Genomic DNA, 18,174 nt, shown 5'->3' on the forward strand with positions numbered 1-18,174 from the left:
ATGATTAACACAGGATATCACCCCCAGTCTTTACATTCCTTTAAAACAATTTGGATCTGCGACCCAGCATGGTAATTGATTGGCATGCTAGTTTAGGTTGGGGTAGCCTGGGCCTAAATACCCACTAGCCCATGAAGCACGGTGGGTAACTCCAAGCCAGTCACCATCTCTCAGCCTAACCTACTTCACATGGTTGATGTTATGATAAAATAGGAGATGACTATATACACCACCCTGAGCTTCTCAGGCAAGATATCAATGAAATGTTAAAAATAGGTCCGTTTTATTGGCTACATAAGAAAGGAACAATTTATGCCACAGGCCAAATTATGTTTTGGAACCCTTAAAACTGCTGTTAAATAAATAAAATAAATAATAAATAAAATATGTTATGAGAACTGAATGTAATGATAGCCACATTGCAAGATTTAAAGAGACAAATTACATCAATATAATTCCAGTTCTGTTATGACATGTGTGTTACAAATTTGAATAGATGAATAAATAAATATAAATAGCTTCCCCCAAAGAATGCAAATAGTAGTAGTTTTACAAGAGTACAGCAAACTTTGTTAGTTCTCTCTGGCTTCCCCAAGAGCTTAGTCCACCCAAATTAATTAGCCCATTCACATCATATGAATGGATATGAATTCAGTCTGTGGAAAAGGGTGTATGGTAACTAGATTGGCCCTTATCCATTTGCCTGCAAAAGGCCATTCGTCTCTCCTTCCTTGAATGATGGAAAGTTAATGCTTTTGGAAGGCATGATCTCTTTTGGCCAAGAGAACTGGAATCTTCATCAGGATTTTTGTGTAAATCTGTTTATTTACAAGTTGAGGAGGAACAAGTTTGAAAGCACAACTGGCACTCTATTCAAAACTGAGTAATGCAACCACCATAGTTACATAAAGCCTTGAAAACAGCCTCTCTGTTTGAAGCCTTTCCAGCCATCTGCACTTTGAGGACCAAAAAGGAAAGAGCTTTGCCCCAAATCTTGCTTACTTAAAGAGGCCTCATTTGGCACAGGGAATGTCTGGGCCACTCATCCCATTACTTTTTTTTCTTTTTTAATGGCAAGCAATAATCATGTTGGAAAAGATGTGAGAAACTTAATTTGGGAATGGTAAAAATGTATTTTAGGCTGCAATCCAATACACACTTACTTGGGAGTAAGTCGCATTGAACCCAATGGAGATTACTTCTGAATAGACATGTATTGGATTGCAGCCTTAATTTCTGCTGAGACACAGGTGGCTAGAAGTCAGAGTGGATTCAGATCACCCAGAGTACATACAGCAACTACTTAAAAAGAATAGTGCAAGGTGCATGCTATGGAAGAAGGAGTCAAGTTACCTCCAGCACCCAGCAGAGCTGGCTATACTATACATAGCTTGGGACCAGGGGACCTAAAAATCTTCCTCTGACACATAAACCTGACTATAAGGCTGGCCTCAGAGACCCTGCCCTGTGGATAAAGCACAATGAAGCAACTGTCTGAAGTTGTAGACTCCAGGCACCGATAAAGTACAGAAAATTGTGAACTATTTAATTTATTGATGTATTTTTAATGTTCTGGTGCTAAACAGAGTGGCTCCATTTGGATTTTCCATCTTAGGCATCGAAATATCTTGGGCTCTGATCATGCAGTTAAGCCTGACCCCACCTCCTATTCCTGAGTGGCTGTGGGAGAGTCATACTGATGGACACACAGTGCTGAGTAGTCATAGGCTACAGATAACTGCCACTGAACGCAGTTACAGGCACCACGTCCTAAAGTGTTTAAACAGCTACTGCATGGCTCCAGGAAACACGAATCGAACCTTGGATGCCTGTTTCAGTGGAAAAGATACCTCAACTATACCTCTTCTCCACCCCTAGAGAACACAATCTAGAATCTTTGTTTGACTATTTAATATACAGAACAACACTGCTCCCAAATACAGAGTTTTATCTAGAGAGATGAAGCATATTCCACTGATTCTCTCCATTCTTCTAGGTTTCCACTATATCTATATTCTTTTTTTAAATCCAAACACTGAAACTCCCCAAATTTTGGCTTGGATGATTCTAGATTTAACCCACAGACACCTATACATATTGAATATGGGTTACAGTGTATGAAGGCATGTACTGTGCGGCCACTGATGGTGAGAGCAGCAAAGATTTACTTTTTAACCTCCACTGTCTGTTTAGACTGCTTCGCTACTTATGGCCGTTCTTAGATGGGGACAGCCCGGTCACAGTGACTCATGAATTGGTAACCTCTAGGATGGATTGCTATAACATACTGTATGTGGGGCTGTCCTTGAAATTGGTCTGGAAGTTGCACCTAGTGCAAAATGCAGCAAGTAGACTGCTATGTGGTTCATGCAGCCTAGCATGGTTTTCATGGCAAGCAGTATTCAGAGGGGGTTTAGAAAACCCTATTTGTAGGGTCGCCATAAGTCGGGATCAACTTGAAGGCAGTCCATTTACCATTGCCTTCCCCTGAGGCTGAGAGGCAGTGACTGGCCCAAGGTCACCTAGTGAGCTCCATGGCTGTGTGGGAATTCGAACCCTGGTCTCCCAGGTTGTAGTCCAACACCTTAACTACTATATCACACTTATAAATCCTATTTTAGACAGGTGCCATCTCTGTTATCTTTTCGGCACCTACTGAAGACCTTCCTCTTTCAATAAGCCTTTATCCCGGTCTGTGTCTGTGTTGGAATTGCTTTTTAATATGTTTTTAAAACTTAACAATATATATATATATATATATATATATATATATATATGTATGTATGTATTTATGTGTGTGTGTGTGTGTGTGTGTGTGTGTGTGTGTGTGTGTGTGTGTGTGTGTGTGTGTGTGTGTAAAGCTTTTTAAAAAAATGTTTTTAAAACGGTTTGGTTTAATATATTTTAAAGTCTGTTTTTATGATGTTTTAAAGTGTTTTTAGTGCTTTTGTTTGCCGCCCTGGGCTCCTACTGGGAGGAAGGGTGGGGTATAAATCTAATAAATACATAAATAAATGAGTGGAACAAACCCTTAAAAAGTTTAATTGTCAGTTGAAGACACATCTTTTTTGTGCAGGAATTTGTTGGATGTTAGCACTGAGCCTGCTGGTTTAGTATTGTACAAAAGTTTTCCTGTTGGTTTAAAGTGGTTTCTCTCACACTCTCTCTCTCTCTCTCTCACACACACACACACACACACACACACACACACACACAGAGAGAGAGAGAGAGAGAGAGAGAGAGATGTGTTTTATTGTATTTTAACCCCACCCGTGGGATTGCCTATGGCAATGAAGAACAAGTATTATTTTTTTTTTTAATGTCCTGGGGATCTGTGGGCCTCCAGATAGTATTGAAGTCCAACTCCCACCAGTCAGTATTGGAGTCCAACTCCCACCAGCCCCAGCCTGCTTGGCCAGCGGTCAGGGATATGGCAGATGGAGTCTAACAACATCTGGAGGGCCACAGGGGTAGCATCCATGTCCTACCACCATATTCTCACTGCCTGTTCTACCCCATTCCCATTTTCACCTGATGCTCCCCAGGTCCTGTCAGCATTTGCCCAGGGTTGAGCTTCAGCCTCAGCAGTTACATTAATGCCTGTTTACAACCTCTTTTCCAATTTCTGAATGGCCTATGCCGCTTGTCTGCCCAGGACATCCTGTTTATTCTACATACTATGGACTCATTCAGACACTTCCTACCAATTCTCATGAACTGTATTATAGAAACCACAGTGCTGAGTCAGACTTCTTTTCCTTAAAATATGTATACTGCACAAAAGTATCACTGCTCCATATGAGGAATGAGCATGGTTTATTTTAATTGGCATACAAACTCTTCAACTTTTCATTACCGCCACATTTTTAGCTTTGCTGCAAGAATAGTTTGCAAACCAGTATTGCAACATTTACCACAGTACCCAAGAAAATTCTGCATCTAACATAATTTAATTTGATCATGAAATATTTATGGTTTTCCATTACCATTCCAATTTGAAGGATCTCTGTCTGTGAAGAAATGGTAAGAAAAAAGTTCTAGTAGGTGAAATCCAGAGAAAATCAGGCACTCCTGGTTAAGCTCAACTGAAATCAAGGGAATTTATATCCTAGTATTACCTACTTTTCTGGGAATTAAGCACATCTAATTTTCTATGGATTTTACCCAATAGATTAATCTTCAATTATCTGCTGAATCTTGCATTCAGGCTCCACACTAGGGATGGGATCTGCTGACCAGTGCACTTTGAAAGAATTCTGTTGATCTAACAGGCTGTATCAATTCAAGTTCATTCTTTGTCTCCTATCTGTTACTTTTACTGATCCATTTTTTTCTCCCCTCAAAATATCTATATTAATATCAGTATTTTGAAAGGAAATATTGATATTTTGAAAGGAAAGTGTCTTTGCCGCCTCCTCTGTAACTGAAGCTGGTTGATTTTCATGTCAGTAAGTTGAAACTGGCTATTTTCCTTTTGGAAAGGAAAGAAGGAAAGCAGCTTTCTGTGCTCCCCATCCCCTACTATCCTGTCTGCCCTTTGGTCCATCCACTCAACCATTGTGTTCCTCTCTTCTCCTTCTTCCCCTTGTCTGCCTGTTTATCCCTCCATCCTCCCACCCTCTCACCCATCCTGCTTCTCCCTCTCCTCTTCCCCTCCCTCCATTACTGGTCCACACTGGCCCATATGGTGCCTGGAGTACCCACCTGTGCCACCTTGTGGTGCAGCCAGTCACTGCTACCAACAGCTCACTGTGCCCCCTCCCTGCCAAATGCAGCTCACACACATGTGCACACACATTGACTTACATGCTCACACACACACAGGGCACCAGGCGGGAGGGAATTAGCAAGCCAAGACAGGCTGATCAGTTTCAGACATGTTCTACCTCCCTTCTCCTAGTCAGTTTCAATTAGCAAGCAAAAGCAGGCTGATCAGTTTAATTTATATTCCACGTGATAAAAATCCAACCTCAGGAAAAGTAGAGGAAGTGGGCAGGTTTCAGGATCAGTCCACAAAGACAGTGGACTTGCAGATTATCAGGGTGTCTGATGCTAATTCCGATTTCATCAAAATCCTTGCCCATCCCTATTCTATACAGATATGTTGTAACTTATCTAGTTTAATAAGAGGGTTTTCTATGGCACCCTAGCAGGCTCAGGGCCCAGGGCAGCAGCAGGGTTTCTCCTAGTCTCAGGGACGAGAGAAAGGGAGCAATCTGGAGACTGGGCACACAGTTAATTCACTGTAGCTGAATACAAACATATATCTTACCTCTGCTGGGTTGAGAATATGTTGCAATCATTTTATGGTGACATTTTCTGAAGAGCAGCCAAGAAAAAGTATTTAAAAAGAAGCTAATTTTTTATGTATTTACTATGAAAATTAAAAGGTTGCAAAGGTAAGGACTGAGCAGCCTTATGAATTACTGTTTGTTATCTTGCCTAGGATCAGCAGCAAAAGCCTTTCTGCAAGCATCCAAGTAACAAACGATGAAATTCTTGTTCATTATTGCCTTCCCTCTCCCAGGTTTGCTTGGAGAAAGGGAGGATATGGGTGGACATGCAACAATATGTGAACTGCTCTCTCTGCCTTCCTCCTGCCATAGGAACTACTGGCAGTTTAAGGCCAAAAGAGTCAGAGAACCTCCCAGCAAGCCTCACATGGCAACAGCATAGCACTATTCACTGCTGCTTCGCCTGGGCTCCTGGGTTAAAGAAAAATCCAGCAAGGAATATGCCTCTTTGCCTAGTTCCCTGCTGCACTCTGGACCCAAACCACAGGAGGTAATTGCTACCACTCCTTTCCCTAAGGAAGAGCAACTTACATATCAAATGTGAATGAACAGATTAAAACTGTCTATGAAAAGAGAGAGACACTTCTCTGTATTGCCATTTTGGCACTTACCTTGTGCAGAAAAGCTCTATCCCAGAAGTATTTCCTGAACAGTTGAACATCAGATTCTAGCAAATGGTCCGCCGTGTGATTAAGTGTCAGTGTTAGAGTTCCTGATGAATGAGCAAATTGTAGGACTGCATTCTCACCAAGCTCTACTTTAGAAATCTCAAATGGATGTCTGACCTGCCTTCTGAAACAACACATTCACTAGATTAAAGTAAGAGTGCAAAGCACAAGAAACATAAAATGCAAAACACCTGAAACGCCTCATTCTCTGTGGGTTCCATCATTTCAAAGTTTAACCTACTTATTGCAAAAATCTCAGGCAAAAATAGCATAAAACATCCACTATAAACACTGTTTTGTCCAGTAAACCTTTTCCCGTGAATCCACAACTTTCTCTAACAGAATAATATAATAGGAAGCCTGACACCAGGCTTTCTCTATTATTTGTAAGAAGATGCAGCCCATTTTAACACGAACATTGCCATATACAGCAATCAAAATGAACTGGCAGCCAGCAGGTTTATTAGCATATTGCAGTGCACAACAGACCATCTCAGGGGAATACTGCATTGTTTGAATGTTCCAAACAAGTGAGACATTCATAACAACATGTGTGATAACAGAATTGAGTCATTTTCTCATGCAAATAAAAGTATGGATAAATTCTGATACAAACTACATGTTGAGCAAAGCCAGAAATAATAATGCAATATAGCTGAAAGAAGGGAAGGGGAAGCAACTAAATTATTTCGGTTCTTTCTTTTTTCTTGTTGTTCTTGACATTTCGTTTTATCTTTCTGGCTACTTTCCTATCAATGTCATGTGACAATTTAACAAAGGGCAAAGGCAACAAGTCGTAAACCTGTTGACTGCAATACAGTACATGAACCTCAGATGCTTCAAAGCTATTCTGTTCCAATCCTTTTTGTGAACATTTGGGAGGAGATTTTATAGAAACAGAAGGAAGCCACTTAAGGAGACAAAAAGGGGTGGTAGTCAGGAGGGCAAGGTTGTACAAGGAGAGGATATGGCTAAATGAGACAGGCTAATAAATATCCTGTTAATTTGCTGCAGTAAAAACAAAATGTCTTGTAGCACCTTAAAGACTAACAAATGTATTATAGCATAACCTTTCATACCCTAGAATCCACTTCATTAGATGCTAACAAAGAACCAGTGATGCAGTTGAAAAATCTAACCAATTTATCCCACATCTTATTTATTATTTATTTAATTAAGTAATTTGTATCCCGCCCTTCCTCCCAGCAGGAGCCCAGGGCGGCAAACAAGGCACTAAAAACACTTTAAAACATCATAAAAACAAATCTTAAAATACATTAAGACAAAACAGCATTAAAAACATTTTAAAAACTTTAAAAAGGGGTTAAAAACATTATTAAAAAACATATTAAGCAATTCTGACACGACACATCTTGAGAGAAAGTACCTGCAAAAACCCTAGGAACATGTGAAAATAGGTGCACTGCAAACCAAACATGTTTGCTAGGGGATTATACTAATATTCACATCATCTGCCTCTCCTTTGATGCCTTACCTTTGTCCACCCTGACCTCATTGTCTGTTTTAGATTGTGACAAGCATGGGATCTCTCCCCTTTCCATTTTTATGTTTGTGCAATATTAGTGTCTACTCCAAGATCTTGGGTTCAGTTGGACTTTGTGCATAAATTATGGGTTTATAATCCAAATAAGAGTTTATTTATAATGGGTTAAAACATGGGTTGATAACTTGTAGTCGTAAGAACATAAGAAGAGCCTGCTGGGTCAGGCCAATGACCCATCTTGTCCAGTATCCTGTTCTCACAGAGGTCAACAAGATGCCCATGGACAGCCCACAAGCAGGACCTGAGTGCAAGAGCACTCTCCCCTCCTGCAGCTACTGGCAACTGGTTTTTAGAAGCTGAAACTGCCTCTGACTATGGTGGCAGAGTACAGCCATCAGGGCCAGTAGCCACTGATACCCTTGTCCTCCATGAATTTGTCTAATCTTTTAAAGCCATCTAAGTTGGTGGCCATCACTGCCTCTTGTTGGAGCAAATTCCACAGTTTAACTATGTGCTATGTGAAGAAGTAAGTACTTTCTTCTGTCTGTCCTGAATCTTCCAACATTCAGCTTCATTGAATGTCCCTGAGTTCAAGTGCTATGGGAGAGGGATAAAAACTTTTATCTATTTTTTTCCATGCCAAATATAATTTTATACACTTCTATTATGTCACCTCTGACTTGGCTTTTCTCTAAACTAAAAAGCCCCAAATCCTGCAACCTTTCCTCACACGGGAGTCACTCCATCCCCTTGATCATTCTTGTTGCCCTTTTCTGAATCTTTTCCAACTCTACAATATCCTTTTTGAGGTGAGGCAACCAGAACTGTACACAGTATTCCAAATGCGGCCGCATCATGCATTTGTACAACGACATTATGGTATCAGCAGTTTTAGTTTCAATACCTTTCTTAATGATCCCTGGCATGGAATTTGCCTTTTTCACAGTTGTCGCACACTGATGAACCCAGATGTTGCTGGACTTCAACTCCCGACAGCTCCAGCCAGCATGGCCAGCAGTTGGGGATGATGGGTGTTGTAGTCCAATGACATCTGGACGCCCCTGATTAGCCATCCCTGGCTTAGAAGAAAATAATTCAGCATATACTCTTTTAAGATAAATAGCCTTGTACTCTTGTGGGCTGATTCTATTTGAACACCTACATTGGAGTAATCCAGTGAAGTTAACAGAGGGAGTGACAAACATGGAAGTAGCCATTAAATGTGGCCCATGCCATTAAACATTTGCACAAAGCCATAGCACTTACTTGAAGATAAGTTCAAGAAGCCTGAAGTGGCCATTCTGTAAAGCCAAGTCCAATGGTGTGAACCCATCTTTGTTCGGTAGAGTGACTGCAGCTGTCCCACCTGGCTGGCATAACAGGAATTGGGAAAGTTTAACCAAACCCAATCTCATTGTGAGATGGAGAAGTGTTTCTTTGTGCTTAGATTCTAAAATAAAATAAAAATTGCACATTTATGCATTAGCAAACAACTCAGTTTTTACCAATCTTATGCACGCTTCAAATGTAACAATATTCTACACAGACTGACAGTAGTTACAAAAAATAAAAGTCCAGAACCTCCGTGTTCTGTTGTAATCCTATTATGCTGGGACATTTGAGAAGATAATTGGGGTGGGGGAAAACCCAATCTCCAGTTTACTCTTCCATTTTTGGATTGGATGCACAGCCCATTTCAACTTACACTAAATTATGATGGCTACATCAGTATTAAGACCTAATATCTTCAAAGTTTGATGCAGGGCTCCGTAAGAGGGCACACCTCTGACCATCTTTGCTGCCATCCTCTGAACCCATTCTGGGGAAAGGGCTGTAACTCAGTGGTAGAGCACACACCTTGCATGCAGAAGGTCCCAGGTTCAATCTCTGTCATCTCCAGGTAGGACTGGGGAAAACTCCTGTCTGAAACCCTGAACAGCTGCTGCCAGACAGTATTGAGCTAGATGGACCAATGGTCTGACTTAGCATAAGGCAGCTTCCTATATCCTTAATTTATCTATATCGGGGCGGAGAACCTCTGATCCAGGTACCAAATGTGCCCTCCAGGTCTCTCTGTCTGGCCCTCAACATTCTAACCAGGCCACACACCCTCCCAAGTCACACACCCTCTTCCCAGGTGACACCCCTGACTGACCCTGCTTTGTAGCCTTCTTCAGTGTTTTTTCCTGGCTGGAATGTCTCCTTGAACTCTGATCATGCTGCTTGCTTTTCTGGACGGAGGACAGAGATGGGTGTGTGCACATGTATAGAAACTAGCCTACTGTACAAAGATAAAATTTTGACCAATGTGGCACCCAGAACTGGACATAGTGCTCCAGGTAAGGTCTGATTCATGAAGAATAAAGTGAAACTATAACTTTCCCGGACTTAGAAGTTATGGCTCTATTAATGTGAGTTAAAATCTCATTTTTTTCCCAGTCACACCATGCTGACTCACATTGAGCATGTGTGATACACAACAATCCCACAATCTTTTTCACATGTACACTTGCTCTTTTCCTTTTCCATTAGTTTGCCAGACCTTGCCTTAGGGGGCTGATAAGTGTGCTTCACAAGGCTTGCTATGATGATATTTTAGAAGCTTCATTCTATATGGACACATTCTATATGTGTTAACCTCAAAAATGCTCTGCTTCTCAGTTCCTTCTCACCTCTCCACAAGATTTCAACATGCATAAGAGATATAACCTATCATATAACACATCATACTTTGTGACATGTTTCATGACAGGTGGTCATTAATCTTATTTATCATAAGTAGAAACTACAAGCTGGAGTTTCTGATCCGGAACTCTGGAGCATGTCTGATCCCTGCCAAAAGTGGGGCTTGAAGACAACACTATTCAGCAGTGGCTTCATAAACTGCTGGAATCAGCTACACTTTGGAGTTTCCGGCTTGAAGTCTCTGCTAACCAGCTGATTGGCAATGTCTTCAAGCTTTGCTGGGATCAGCTGGGATCTTCTTTTGCAGTGCAGCACTGCAGGGAAAAAATAGGTCACCTGTTGTCAGGTGTCAAAGTGGCCCATGGAGGGAGGGGACCCTCAACATTCAGTCCACCAGGCTGAAAACATTTCCTACTCCTGCCTTAAGCCCTAGGACTTAAAGACTTTAAAAATAAACAAGATAAAAATGTAAAGGTAGTTTTAATGAATAAGAACCTTCGTGATACCATGAGTCATAAAAGAAAAATATACAATGGCCTTTTAAAAATATCTTTTAAATATCTCTGTTTTTTCCCCTCTGAACTGCCTGTTGTATAAAGATCAAAGGAAGACAAAAACCAACATGAAACAGTAAACAGGTGGAATGAATCATATCATATTGCCATCTTCTAAACTTGTTCTCTCTCTCTTTCTCTCTCTCTCTCTCTCTCTCTCTCTGTGTGTGTGTGTGTGTGTGCGTGTGCGTGTGCGTGTGTGTGTGTGTGTGTGTGAGAGAGAGAGAGAGAGAGAGAGAGAGAGATTTTAAAACTGGTTGATGGTTATAATGCATTAAATTAATTAATTCACACTTTCATTCATTCATTCATTCTTATAGTCAAAGTCATAAAATAAAGCCACAAAACTAACTAGTAACGTAAGAACAGCTTGCTGGATCAGGCCAGTGGCCCATCTATTCCAGCATCCTGTTCTCACTGTGGCCAACCAGATTTCTGGGGCAAGCCCACAAGCAAGGCCTGCACAAAACAGCATTCTCTCCTCCTGCGGTTTCCAGCAACTGGACAAAATTAACAAAGCAACAGCACAGAACAGCAATGCAACAGGAGGGAAAACACCTACTCAGCCAAACACCTGGGTGAAAAAGCACATCTTGACCAATCATCAAAAAGCATACAATAATGACACCAGATGCACCTCAGAGGGGAGGTCATTCCACAACCTGAGGGCCACCACAGAGAAGGCCTTTTGCATACCACCATCTCTTGAACCACAGCAACAGTAACAATAGGGCCTTCCCTGCTGCTCTTAACACCTGGGCAGGTCAATGTGGGAGGAAGCACCCCTTAAGACATTTGGTTCCCAAAGCTCTTTTTTTTCTGTGGGGAGAAAAAGTTGCCACAAGGTTTGGGGAGGCACACCATTAGCAGTGGCAGCATCTTTCTTTTTGCTACTGCCACAGGTGGTAGTAACAGCAGAGTTCTTCCTTCAGCAGCCAGGTCAACGTTTTGTTTCCTCCATATATGCCCTGGATGTAGTTTTGTTCTGGAATGTTGTGAGAGGAATTGGGGTGCCATTTTATAAAAAAATGGGAGCCATGATTCTCTCCTATAATGCCCTGAAATGGCATTATATCTGGGGCAGTATGATGAGATCAAAATGGCAGCTAGACTACCGAATGAGGAACACTGTTGTTGCCATCACCTGTGGTGGTGGGGGAAGTGCTGCCACTGTTACTTTTAACAATAAATCACACTCACACACGGAGTTTCACCAAACAACCCCCCCCCCCGCCATCTATGACATTGCACTGTTTGGGAGACCCTGATTTTTGCTGTCCTTTCCGAAAAATTGACTCAAAAGGTCTCCAATAAATGTCCTCTAGGGACTCACTTTAAGTACTAAAATAACTGTAAATTACTTTTTTATGTCCCCATGTATTTGACGTCAGAAATATACTAGTTAATGTTTTAAATGTTACTTTCCCCAATTTGAGAATAATCCATGGGCTGAAGAGCTTTCTGTGAGCAGAGGGACACACAAAAGGATACAACCTAAAGTACTTTTGTCACATGAACACAGATCAGGAAGCAGCTCCATCCCAATCATTATTATTGGGGCTTAAAAGAAAATTGCACCATTTCGAATCCCCCTTTCAGTTAGGTATGCTGGAAGGCACATTGCATCATGCTGTCAAATGGCCTAACGGTAAGAATAGTCAGTGGAAGGTGGGGGGAGCAAGCAAGCTACTGTGCCCATTCTTCATTCTTTGCACTTCCAAGATTCCCACTCATTTCAGTGGGTGTATGGGACCACAATAACTCTGGGATGTGATCCTTAACTGGGGCCCATTGTAATTTACACTGCATTTGTTGAGAATGCTTCCTTTTTCCTCTTCATAAGAGTTCATTATATTCATTGTTTGCTCTTTATATGGAACAAAGGGGCTACTTATTTATTTAAATAAAAACACCCATGTCAACATTGGCTAGCAACTCAGTATTATTTTCCCTAATCTTCCCCCTCTCCCATCCAGCCTTCAATCAGATTAGTTTGGTGGGCTGTCCTTATTCCACATGTAATTAATCTGACACTTTAACTTGCCTAAAGAGATCTTCCTAGGCTTCCAAGCTGTAAAATGCTACTTTTTTGGCTCTTGTATTTACAATGCTGCTGTACTATTTCCAGTGCTAAATCGGGGTTGCCCATCTGATGGTACACAACGATGGTGGACCATGTGCTTCATTTCATTTTGCTCTCTCTGACTATGCCCTTTTAGCCTTCCACTTGTATGCATGGCCTGAGGCCCAGGCAGCTGAATGGAAAGCATAGAGACTCACACAATAGGCTTGTATCAGAGCAATGAAATTCCACTAGGGCTAGATGCCCAGCTTCACCCCAAGCTCCCACACTGAAGCCAGGAGCATAGAACAGGCTAATGGAATAGATCTTTGAGGATTCACTATACAGAAGAACTTCAAGATGGGGAAAACCAGCTGCAAAGACTAAAGGCATCCCTTTAATTTAAGCATTCCATTATCAGTCTTTCCTTTAACAAGAGTGAACAGTATCAATTTAGGCACAGCAGATTTGATGAGAAATAGGCAGTTGTGGGCTTATCCTGATACTGCTATATTTTTACCATGGGTCATTGCCAGTTCAGATATTTCTACATAAATCTATGTACCAGCTTTGCAGGATCTAAAGTGATGAATACTTCAAACATAAAAACAAACTCAGGTGCAAGGTAACATTACTTGCTTTAATTGTGGCTGCAAATATATTCTGTGCTTTCTTGAAGACATACAGCAATAATTAAGTTTCAGTGTCTCCCATCTATATTATGGGGCAGCTCCTCAGCTAGTATAAGCAAATATAGATATCAATAGCGAAACTGCATATTTCTTTCCCCCCTGATTATATAGCTGGGAAATCAAATGCTACTGTGAAAAATAAGAGGGAGGTTTTGCCACCTGACCTTGCAGCCAGGGCAATAGGTATGTGCTAATATTAGCAGAAATGCAGATGTTACAAACACAATACACGGGAAATGAAATAGCAAACTTTACTCTGATCCATACACACTGCTCAACACTCCCTTTTTGACACTATGCCGCTGCCTTTTCAAGTAGATTATTATGCCACTGCACAGCAAGCCAGATAAAAGCTGCAGTCAAATAAGGTTAAGTCTTTTCCTATACACTTTGCCATGGCCACCTAGGTCGCCCTGGTTGATGACATCTGTCAGGAGATAGGGGGAATATGACCTCTTGATCTCTCAGTGGCTTTTGATACTGTTGACTGCAGTATCCTTTTGGAGCATCTCAGGGAGCTGGGGGTTGAGGGCACTATGCTTCAGTGGTTCCACTCACACCTCCACGGTCACTTCCAAAAAGTTGTTACAGGAAGCTATTGTTTGGTACCATGGGAACTGTCCTGTGGTATTCCACAGGGTTCCATCTTATCCCCCATGCTATTTAATATCTATATGAAGCCACTGGAATATGTCATCAGGAGATTTGGTGTGAGGTGCCATCTATATGCAGATGACACCCAGCTCTACCTCTCTATTCCATCTGAATCAGGAGAGGTGGTTGAGGTGCTGAACTGGTGTTTGGAGGCAGTCATGGGCTGGATGTGGGCCAATAAACTGGGGCTGAATCCTGAAAAGACAGTTCGATTCCAGGCTGAATCCAAGGTGCTCATGTTAGTGTTTAAAGGCCCTAAATGACTTAGATCCCAAATATCTTAAAGACCACCTCCTTCCCTATATACCATCTCTGATATTATGATCAGCACAGGGGGGCCTTTTTGGGAGTTCTGCACCCTCAGAAGCTCAGGGAGTGGCCCAGGAGAGGGCATTCTCTGTGGCAGTGGCATCACCAACATTGTGGAACTCCCTCCCCATCGAGACAAGTCTGGCAACTTCACTGTACATTTTTCGGCAAATGCTGAAGACGCACCTCTTTACACTGGCCTTTAACACCTGAGTTCTATATTTTTAGGACCCACCATACTTGGGATGATCTTGTGATTTTAGGTTATTTTAACTGGTTTTAATGATATATTTTAAAACTATTGTGACATGCCCTTGGACCTTTGGGTGATGGGCAGACAATAAACCTAAACAACAACAACAACAACAAGTAGTAGTAGTAGTAGTAGTAGTAGTAGTAGTAGTAGTAGTAGTAGTAATGGATATAATATTAATCATCAAACCAGACCTCACTCTCAACTTTTATGAAATAAAGCTGCATATATAAAAGAAACCACTGAAAGATAACATAACACAAATTGTTTTCAGTATTAGTTTCTATATTGCTTACTTTCCCATCATGTATTTTACAGTGCCAACAAGACACCACAGCTCCCTGGTTTCATCTCTACATGTCTCACTCAAGTAGAGTGAGTGGGGTACACACTATTGATTTACAGCAAGGGTCACCAACCCAGCGTCTGCAGGCACCATGGCACATGTGAAGGTCTTCACTGGAGCCCCCAGGCATGTGCCCCAGCCTCTGAGCTTTCATTTTAAAAAAGTTTTACAAAGCCCTCCTACAAAGAAAGTTATGAAGCAAAATGTGCAGATACTCTTCTAAGTAATTTCTGTAAAATGACCCAGCCTGGCTACTCCTGCCTGTCAGTGTTTTTAGGCACTGAGTGAAGTCAGAGCTATGATTGATAAGTGAGTTGTTTGGTCATAAATATCCCTGAGGTTCTATAGAGTTGCTGTCCTCCCCTCCTCTTTACTGCACTTTTCCTGTTTCTGTCTTATTTTCTAGTAGTCCTAGGCATCTCCATAGTTTGCCCTTTCCTAGCAACCAAGATGCATCTTTCCTGTGGTGGGTTTATCTTAGTTCAGTAACTCTCTAGAAATTATTTTCTGCAAATATTACGGCAGAATAGGCATGGGTTTATGTTAAGGAATTCCCTTCCCAAATGACAAATGCAAAATGTGAAACCTTTGTCTCCTGCTGGGCTGGACATAATGCCAGGCACTCATTAAAAATTCATTGTATAATTCATTCATTCATTGGCAATCACTCGTGGCCAAGTAAGATTGTCTTCCAAGATAAGGTCTTTAACAGTGGGTCCGTAAGTGATTGTGGAGACCAATTCTGGATCCACACAGCCTCCCACAGTGAGGACATAGGTTTCCAGATGGAAGATGGTCATGATGAGGATTTGTTTGATGTGCCTTCTGCTTAGCTCGTTTGTCCCTTTTACCCTGTACTCGTGCTTCTTCAAAGTCCATAGCACCTTTGATAATAACTGACCTCCAATTGAGACGCTCATGGGCCAAACCTTCCCAGTACTCGATGTTCATTTTACATTTTTTTAGATTATCTTTAAGAGCATCTTTAAACCTCTTTTGCTGTCCACCAATATTCCATTTTCCATCCTTAAGTTGGGAGTAAAGTAGCTGCTTTGGAAGACGGTGATTAGGCATTCGAACAACATGGCCGGTCCAGCAAAGTTGATGTTTAAGGATCATTGTTTCAACACTGCTGGACTTAGTTTCTTCAAAAACGCTCCCATTAGTCCGTCTATCTTCCCAAATAATTTGCAGAATTTTACAGAAGCAGCATTGGTGGAATCTTTCAAGAAGCTGGGAGTGGCATTTATAAATGATCCATGTTTCACAGGCGTACAGTAAGGTCGGTAGTATAATGGCTTTGTAAATAAGCATTTTGGTCTCCCTGCGAATATCCCAATCCTCGAACACTCTACATTTCATTTGGGAGAATGCGGCACTCACAGAGTGCCAATGTTTAATTTCAATGTTTAATTTCAGTGTTGATATCAGCTTTTAGAGAGATGGCTGCCAAGATAAGAAAAGTGATCAACATTCTCTAGCATCGCACCATTAAGCTGGATTGATGGTGCTACAGAGGGACTAGTTTGCACCCGCTGATGAAGCACTTCAGTTTTTTTGATATTAAGCGAGAGCCCAAGCTTCCCATATGCTTCTGCAAAGTCATTTAGGATAGTTTGAAGATCTTTCTTTGAATATGTGGAGACGACATTATCATCGGAATATTGAAGTTCTACGAAAGAGGTTGTAATTACCTTACTTTTTGCTTTCAGTCTACTGAGATTAAAAAGCTTTCCATCTGTTCAATATATGATTTCCACACCAGTAGGAAGTTTCCCCTCAATAAGGTGTAGAATCACAGTAATGAAAATAACAAATAAGGTCAGAGCAATGACTCATCCCTGTTTTATGCCTGATCCGACTCTGAATGGATTGCTCTGAAAGCAATTGTTATCCAAAATAGTCATTGTCATGTTGTCGTGAAGGAGTAGCAAAATATTCACAAATTTATCAGGGCACCCAATTTTCAGAAGGATGGTCCAGAGAGTAGTTCAATTCACACTATCAAAGGCCTTAGTCAGATCAATAAACCCTATATATAAAGGTCGGTTTTGCTAACTACATGTTTAACATGTATTTTGCCCTCGTAGGCAAGCTTTTTCTTTCAAAAATTGATGGAGGGGGTGCACAAGCTGGACCAGTATGGAGAGTAAGTGGTCTTTAACCATTTGACCCTGTTGTGGTCCCAATCTGAAGACTGCACACACTTTTTATGGGGGGGGGACTCCCATTAACTCCAGTGCAAATTGTAATTACGGGGGGAAGCAATCTAGATAAGGACCATAGTGGGAGGCAAAGTCTACCCACCATGCCATAGTCTCAGTCTAAATCAGGCCCCTAATGTGTCATGTCTGAGCCCAAGGATTCTTCATCAGCAGAATAGTTGGGAGATTCCACCATTGCACAAAGCCTCCGGTCACTCTCAATCTAGGGATGAGGGGCCAGGATTCATGGATGAGGCCGAGAAGGGCCGTCTGCATCATGGAGGAGTTTGACTTCTGACAGCGAGGCTGAACTACACAGGCCAGACAATGCCTCAAACGCCAAACAGAAACCATCTCATTCAGAGAAGTGCCAGACTACAAGCAAGGACTCCTTAGGAGTCAAGGTCTCCTCAGAAATAAGATCCTTCTCTCGAGGAGACCTCTAGACAAAAACAACTGAAAGGAGTCAACTGAGGTCAGGATGTGGTTCCAGCAGCTGTAGCTCAGAAACCCCAGTGCCAGTCTGGAAGTGCTGCTGGAACATCTGTGTACCAGTTCTGTACCTTTACTGTAACTGGACCTACTGAATCCCCTGAACACGACCTTGGACTGCCTTGACCTTGCCTCTCACCTCCACCTGTTTGATCATGGAACACCCTGAGCATGACAGATTGCCTTGATTTTGCCTCTTGCATGAACCCTTGATTTGTATCCTGATTACCTTGACCCCAACCTCAGGATGGGCTTGGAAAACAAGTTTGCCTTTGCCCATGTTGGTGCTACTGCCAGAGTACCCTGATCATTCGGGATATTGTCTGGAGACAGACAGTAGGAATTTCTGAAAGAAAAAGCTTGCACTCAAGGACAAGCTGCAGATAAACGTCTTGAGGCCAAACTACACATTTCACTGTTTACATCCCACTGCCACTGACTATATTACTCATAATCA

The 18,174-nt window shown here is 41.7% G+C and overlaps 1 protein-coding gene across 4 annotated transcripts in view; it reads right to left on the bottom strand.

Moving 5' to 3' along the window:
• Window positions 1–18,174, bottom strand: part of ARHGEF28 (Rho guanine nucleotide exchange factor 28) — a 244,137-nt gene that overhangs the window by 137,138 nt on the left and 88,825 nt on the right. For 3 of the 4 annotated variants that reach the window (XM_061621010.1, XM_061620991.1, XM_061620998.1), the window contains 2 exons: window positions 8,733–8,916; window positions 5,906–6,086 (listed from right to left, as the gene is read on the bottom strand). In XM_061621010.1, coding sequence (XP_061476994.1) covers window positions 5,906–6,086; window positions 8,733–8,916 — 365 coding nt within the window. The remainder of the gene's footprint in view (window positions 1–5,905; window positions 6,087–8,732; window positions 8,917–18,174) is intronic. The other variant, XM_061621004.1, reaches the window with a different exon arrangement.

This window comes from Rhineura floridana, chromosome 1, assembly GCF_030035675.1.
Source record: "Rhineura floridana isolate rRhiFlo1 chromosome 1, rRhiFlo1.hap2, whole genome shotgun sequence".
Lineage (NCBI taxonomy): Eukaryota > Metazoa > Chordata > Lepidosauria > Squamata > Rhineuridae > Rhineura > Rhineura floridana.